General features: G+C 30.3%; 1 protein-coding gene across 1 annotated transcript; it reads left to right on the top strand.

Moving 5' to 3' along the window:
- Positions 1-1,225: 1,225 nt before the first annotated feature.
- LOC21396395 (eukaryotic translation initiation factor 5A-4) lies at positions 1,226-3,565 on the top strand. The gene is made up of 5 exons (XM_010102731.2): positions 1,226-1,469; positions 2,203-2,325; positions 2,448-2,504; positions 2,913-2,987; positions 3,105-3,565. Exons 1-5 carry the CDS (start codon positions 1,347-1,349, stop codon positions 3,207-3,209), a joined length of 483 nt encoding a protein of 160 aa, XP_010101033.1. The 5' UTR covers positions 1,226-1,346; the 3' UTR covers positions 3,210-3,565.
- Positions 3,566-7,347: the final 3,782 nt, after the last annotated feature.

Below are 7,347 nucleotides of genomic sequence, written 5' to 3'. Positions count from 1 at the left end.
TTCTCAAATTTTCTTTCGAGTTCACAATTTGTATATTTTCACATTACCTTTTTAAAAAAAAAATTTATTTTCATATTACTTATTTAGGCGTTTTATAGTTTTATTGGTTCTCAAAATTGAATTAGAATTTTGTTTGGGTGAATTTTTTAAAATTTATGAGGCTGCCACGTGGCTGCCCATTCATTTTACTATTTTTTTAGCTTTATTTTTTGTGATTTTTTTACATTTGAATTTTGTTGTGTGTGTGTTTTTTTAAATATATTGTTTTTCACTTTATTCTTAAATTTTTTCACATGGTTATTATTTTATTTTTAGTTAGTTTAAATAATTTTCTTTAAATGCGTGCATACTTAATTTTTTGTGTCAATTATTATTTTTACATATAATTTTTTTTAAAATAAATTTAAAAATCTTTAGATAATTGTATAAATGAATTTTTTATTATCTGATAAATTATAAATTCTTTGAGTATTTTCAACACGACGATATACGAAACATGTTACAAAACTAGTAACAAATAAAAAAAGAATTCTTTACCCTTTCAGGGACGAAGCCATTGCATGCCGGGGGGGGCGTCAACTTTTTTTAAAAGAATTCTTTACCCTTTCAGGGACGAAGCCATTGCATGCCGGGGGGGGGCGTCAACTTTTTTTTTTTTTTTATTTGCCATTTTAAATATTCATTTATGCCAAATATGTAGATGGCCCCCTAAAAGTTAAAAACTTTCTTTTGCTTCCCCCAAAATTGAAAAGTTATTGCTATATAATGTAAATTTTGTTCAAAATTCTTATGAAATTTTGAATCATACCCTCACTATATAATAAAAATTATAATTGTGTCATGACTGAATAATTACAAAATATACTGTATCTCTATTCGGAAAAAAAAGAAATTATTGCTATCTTTTTCATAATAGTCTCACAAAAAAATCTTTTTTTACTCCACTATTGATTAGCCCATCCTGATTAAAATTCGTAGGTTCGTCACTGCAAGCTTCATTAAAAAAAAAAAAAAAAAAAAGCGTTCAGCCAAGAAAATTAAAAAGGTAAAAGGAAAAAAAAAATAAAAGAAGAAAAGATCTAAGCCGTGAAAGTAGATTGGTGGGATTAATGATGAGAATCGAAGGGCTATCATTAGTCAACAGAGAGCTGGAACATGATAAGAGTAACAAATATGCAGATAATAAAAACCCTAGAAATAGGGCATGGGCATCTATAAATAGAGCCCTAAAAATCATTCGCTTTTCTCCTCCTGCTCTCCTTCGAAATCCATACCAAAAGCCGAAAACACACACAGATAGAGAAAGGAGAGAGAGAAGCTTTAGAAAGCAGGTGTAGAGAGAGAAAATGTCGGACGAAGAGCACCACTTCGAATCCAAGGCAGACGCCGGAGCCTCCAAGACCTATCCCCAGCAAGCCGGTACCATCCGCAAGAACGGTTACATCGTCATCAAAGGCCGTCCCTGCAAGGTCTTCTCTCTCTCTATATCTATATATCCATATCTATATATATCGCAATTATGTTTTGATTTTGTTCGTGTTTGATTTAGATCTCGAAGCTCTATTTATTTCTACTGTTGTTTTTGGAATGGATTTGGAGCTGGATGATTGATGCGGTTGAATTGGATTTGATTACCTTTTTTTTTTCCTTTCGTGTATGCTCAAACTTTGGATTCGTTGAATTTTGGATTTTATTTTGTCGGATTTAATCGGTATAGTTTCGAACAAGTGCACAAAGTGTATAGGAGGGATTAATTAATTTGTTTCGTTTTCACAGAGGTATAATAGAGTTTTTTTTTTTTTTTTTCCTTTTTGTTTCTCTAATCTTCAAAAAGTGAAGAAATATAAGGATATTTTAATCGTTTGTGCTGAAATTATTGACTACATTTTATGTTGCATAATATGTGTATATAGGAATAGGATTTTCCACAAGTTAACTGAAGGGAAAAAGCAATAATTTTGTTGAATAAACACAAATTGAAAGTGGTTATGTAGTTAGCAACAATTGAAGAACTGAATTATAACGGATGGATTGCAATAATTACTTACAGTTGGTGTTATGATTGTAATGATGCATGTTTGTGGACATGCTTATATTTTTTCCAAGGGTCGATTAGCTTTTTGGTGTTTTTTTCTCACTTGGGATTTATCGCTTGGTGGGAAATTTGATTCTGATGGAATTTGTTGTGGATTGTTGAGACAGGTTGTTGAGGTGTCAACCTCCAAAACAGGCAAGCACGGACATGCTAAGTGTCACTTTGTTGCAATTGACATTTTTACCGCCAAGAAACTCGAAGATATTGTTCCGTCTTCCCACAACTGTGATGTAAGGATTTTTTTTCATACATTTGGCAAACTATAACCTTTTCTTTTTTATATTCAATTGTTGTTTGTTACCTTAAAATTGCTGACAATTACTCTGTCCTTGTGTTTGTTTGGTTTCTGTAGGTTCCACATGTTAACCGTACCGATTATCAGCTGATTGACATATCGGAAGATGGATTTGTGAGTGATTGTTTTCTTTTAAATTAAGAATCTGTGCTCATATAACCATTTTGATTTTCTGCAAGCTTATTGACTTTAACATTTCTCCCCGTTATGCTTTCTTTGAAGTTTCGGCCAACATGAAATTATCAAATTTATTACCAGCGTCACTGGTAAACCTGGTCACTTTACACGCTTTGATCGTTTTCTCACTCTCTTGTACTTGTGAGCTAGTATCTTTTATCAGCTATAGAGTTGAGATTGTTAATTGTGTGGGATTGAGGAAAAAGGGACCAATTTTTACGAGATTTCCAAGCAGCCTGAACCTCTGTACTCATGTCAAGGCTCCGTGTTTGAAGTCCAGTGTTTTTGGTCCAAAATTCTAGCACCATTTGACCATTCTATTCACTTATCAATTCTTCTATGCAGGTGAGTCTCTTGACTGACAATGGTAACACCAAGGATGATTTAAGGCTTCCTACTGATGAAGCTCTTCTCTCCCAGGTGAGACAAATGCTACGATGTTGATGCTCCCCATTTTTCTGATTTGAAGTGGCGATCTCTGGATTATTTCTACTCTTTCCATTTTTGTAAACATATGTTGCGTTTTCATTTCTGCAGATTAAAGATGGGTTTGCTGAAGGGAAAGACCTTGTTGTCTCAGTTATGTCAGCCATGGGAGAAGAGCAGATTTGTGCTCTGAAGGACATTGGCCCAAAGAATTAAGTTTCACCAGTCCTTTGGCCTCTCTCTGCCTGCTAAACTAGTACCTCAAACCTCCTTGAATGAACTTTCAATAGTGCGTATGTCATATTGTTGAAATTCATGGACACAAACCTTCATGTTCTCTGGTATTTCGGAGATGTTCGTTGACTTTCCTATGCACATTATAGCATCTATGTTGTGTCATTTATATATATATATATATATATATATTTGGCTTAGGATAATATTTCTATGATCTGGGCATGTTTTACTTCGGATGTGGGTTTTCAGATTAAACTTTCTTCTGATATGATTTCATATCTGGAGGACTTAATTCTAATACATGAATATTGAAGTTGAAGGTTAAGTTGCAATTATGCATTTAAGGCCATTAAGCAGGACAGCTATTTCCTGGTCTTGAATTATTGGAAAATCGGTTGGGTCCTTTTAAAATTATCTGTTTTGTTTTTAAACTTTAATTTCAAGAGCAGAAGTCTAATGTGTTCGGTTGTCCAAAAAACTCAAAAAAAATGCAACTCAAGTTTCAACTTTATTCAAGATCATGTTCTTTTAAGTTTAAACTTAAGTTTGAGATTAAAACTCGAGTTTGAGTGTCTCTTTTAACTCGAGTTCAGAAACTCGAACTCAAATTAATGAACAGTATTTTTTCTATTCTTAAAAATGCTATAATTTTTTCGTTTTAATTTTGATTGAGATGATTTTTTTTCTATGCATTGATAATGAAAAGATGAATAAAATCCCACTAATATACCTTATTAAAATTTTTCATCACCATTAAGTTTTTATTAAAATATTATCTAAATACAAATTTAAGTTTTGATTCATACAAATTCAAAAAAAGATTCTTATCTTAAACTATAACTCAAATGTACACAACTAAACACAAATTCAAATTACAATTTCAACTCAAGTTATAACTCAAATTCAACTTAAAAATTACGCTCAAATTACACTCGGCCCCGTTCATTTCGCTGATTCGAGTACAGAATTCGAGTTGAGATGTAATTTTATGTGAGAGCTTTTTATTATAGTAAAAAAGTTAGATGTGATTGTTTATGAGAGCTTTTTACTGTAGCAAAATTCAAATTCTAAACTCGAATCAGCGAACCAAACGGGCCCTAAAAGAACAGCCTTAAATTTTTCTATTAACAATCTCCGTTAATTAAAGGGGAAATTTTCTGAAAAACAATAAATAGATGAAGGGTGAAAGAAAAATGGTTTGGTTCGTTCGTAGATTTGATTTGATTTGATTTATTTATTTATTTTATATTTTTATTTTTTTGTTGTCCCTTGCGTCCTGGCAGAAGTCGTTGTTTTTAGTATCCTTTCTTAAAGGAGGCTCAATGAAAAGTGCTAAGAAGAGGGAACTATTTGATTAGTTTATGGACTATTTCGTTTGAATCTAAAAATTCATGAATTAATGTGAAATTTTAGTTATCATTTTGGAACCATGTAAACAGTTTATCTTTTGTCTTTTTGCTTCGTGATATCATTTTCCTCTTTTTATCAACGAATATTGCTGGTGCCCTTTCATTAAGCGTGGTTGCTTGGTAGTTAAGATTAAGAATACGGGTCTTATCTTGGAAACGACTCTAACGTTGCTGGATTCGGTGCTTGCTTGTGCCGTTCATGTTTCTAGATAAGCTGGAAGCATATTGGATCATTTATTTATTCTTTTTTTTAATCTTTTTTATTTAGGACCGAGTGGGAGTAATTTTATTTTTCTTAGATGATGTGAGATTTTTAACTAAGAGAAACAATTGAATTAGCAAAAGGCTTTCTAGCCTGAATTTTTTTTGAGAAGTGACGTGATGAGTCTTGAAAATAATATATTTATTTTTTGACATTTTAATCCTGATATCAGATTGACGATATATTTTTGAAATATAACCTACGCAGTAACGAGCTTGTTACATAAAATAATAAAATTTATAAAATTCTAATACATGAATATTGAAGTTGAAGGTTAAGTTGCAATTATGCATTTAAGGCCATTAAGCAGGACAGCTATTTCCTGGTCTTGAATTATTGGAAAATCGGTTGGGTCCTTTTAAAATTATCTGTTTTGTTTTTAAACTTTAATTTCAAGAGCAGAAGTCTAATGTGTTCGGTTGCCCAAAAAACTCAAAAAAAATGCAACTCGAGTTTCAACTTTATTCAAGATCATGTTCTTTTAAGTTTAAACTTAAGTTTGAGATTAAAACTCGAGTTTGAGTGTCTCCTTCAACTCGAGTTCAGAAACTCGAACTCAAATTAATGAACAGTATTTTTTCTATTCTTAAAAATGTTATAATTTTTTCGTTTTAATTTTGATTGAGATGATTTTTTTTCTATGCATTGATAATGAAAAGATGAATAAAATCCCACTAATATACCTTATTAAAATTTTTCATCACCATTAAGTTTTTATTAAAATATTATCTAAATACAAATTTAAGTTTTGATTCATACAAATTCAAAAAAAGATTCTTATCTTAAACTATAACTCAAATGTACACAACTAAACACAAATTCAAATTACAATTTCAACTCAAGTTATAACTCAAATTCAACTTAAAAATTACGCTCAAATTACACTCGGCCCCGTTCATTTCGCTGATTCGAGTACAGAATTCGAGTTGAGATGTAATTTTATGTGAGAGCTTTTTATTATAGTAAAAAAGTTAGATGTGATTGTTTATGAGAGCTTTTTACTGTAGCAAAATTCAAATTCTAAACTCGAATCAGCGAACCAAACGGGCCCTAAAAGAACAGCCTTAAATTTTTCTATTAACAATCTCCGTTAATTAAAGGGGAAATTTTCTGAAAAACAATAAATAGATGAAGGGTGAAAGAAAAATGGTTTGGTTCGTTCGTAGATTTGATTTATTTATTTATTTTATATTTTTATTTTTTTGTTGTCCCTTGCGTCCGGGCAGAAGTCGTTGTTTTTAGTATCCTTTCTTAAAGGAGGCTCAATGAAAAGTGCTAAGAAGAGGGAACTATTTGATTAGTTTATGGACTATTTCGTTTGAATCTAAAAATTCATGAATTAATGTGAAATTTTAGTTATCATTTTGGAACCATGTAAACAGTTTATCTTTTGTCTTTTTGCTTCGTGATATCATTTTCCTCTTTTTATCAACGAATATTGCTGGTGCCCTTTCATTAAGCGTGGTTGCTTGGTAGTTAAGATTAAGAATACGGGTCTTATCTTGGAAACGACTCTAACGTTGCTGGATTCGGTGCTTGCTTGTGCCGTTCATGTTTCTAGATAAGCTGGAAGCATATTGGATCATTTATTTATTCTTTTTTTTAATCTTTTTTATTTAGGACCGAGTGGGAGTAATTTTATTTTTCTTAGATGATGTGAGATTTTTAACTAAGAGAAACAATTGAATTAGCAAAAGGCTTTCTAGCCTGAATTTTTTTTGAGAAGTGACGTGATGAGTCTTGAAAATAATATATTTATTTTTTGACATTTTAGTCCTAATATCAGATTGACGATATATTTTTGAAATATAACCTACGCAGTAACGAGCTTGTTACATAAAATAATACAATTTATAAAAACATTCCAATTATATGTAAAGCATTGATATGATGATGTGTGAGTGTTCACCTTAAAAATTAAAAGTGTGCAATGCAGAATTATTTTCAGTTATAAATTAGACTGTTAAAATAATAGTATTTAATGGTAGAAAATAAGTTTTGCTTTTATTTGTATTAAGAAAAATAGTTTTTTAGTAAATAGGTAAGTCTAATAAAATTTAATAAAAAAATTGATGGTTAAAAAATGCGTAATATCAATATAATTTGTTATTATACTTTTCTCCATTACTTGATTCTAGTTTTTTAATATTAATTATCTTTACATTTTCTCAAATATGCATATTTTTACAGAGAACAAACTAAAAAATATTTGATAAAATTTAACTAAAAATCTAACAAATTGAAAAGGTTATATAATAATAAAACTATAGTAAAAATTATTTTTCATAATTTATCACGTAATTTTCTTTATTTTTTTTCCTTTTTTTAGGAAACACTTGAATTCTCTTTGCTCTTTCTTTCCATATATGTTTCATCATCAAGAAGAATTATTATTATTTATTATTATTTTTTTGCTAATCTGTTATTATTATTATTTTTGGAGACG

The sequence above is a fragment of the Morus notabilis genome, unplaced genomic scaffold (assembly GCF_000414095.1).
Source record: "Morus notabilis unplaced genomic scaffold, ASM41409v2 Scaffold61, whole genome shotgun sequence".
Classification (NCBI taxonomy): domain Eukaryota; kingdom Viridiplantae; phylum Streptophyta; class Magnoliopsida; order Rosales; family Moraceae; genus Morus; species Morus notabilis.
This window is presented reverse-complemented; position numbering and strand designations above follow the sequence as displayed.

Bases quoted from the DNA above. Each gene is read 5' to 3' on its own strand.
- LOC21396395 (XM_010102731.2), top strand. From the start codon at position 1,347: ATGTCGGACGAAGAGCACCACTTCGAATCCAAGGCAGACGCCGGAGCC. The intron at 1,470-2,202 runs GTCTTCTCTCTC...TTGTTGAGACAG, and splicing joins TCAAAGGCCGTCCCTGCAAG to GTTGTTGAGGTGTCAACCTC. The intron at 2,988-3,104 runs GTGAGACAAATG...TCATTTCTGCAG, and splicing joins ATGAAGCTCTTCTCTCCCAG to ATTAAAGATGGGTTTGCTGA.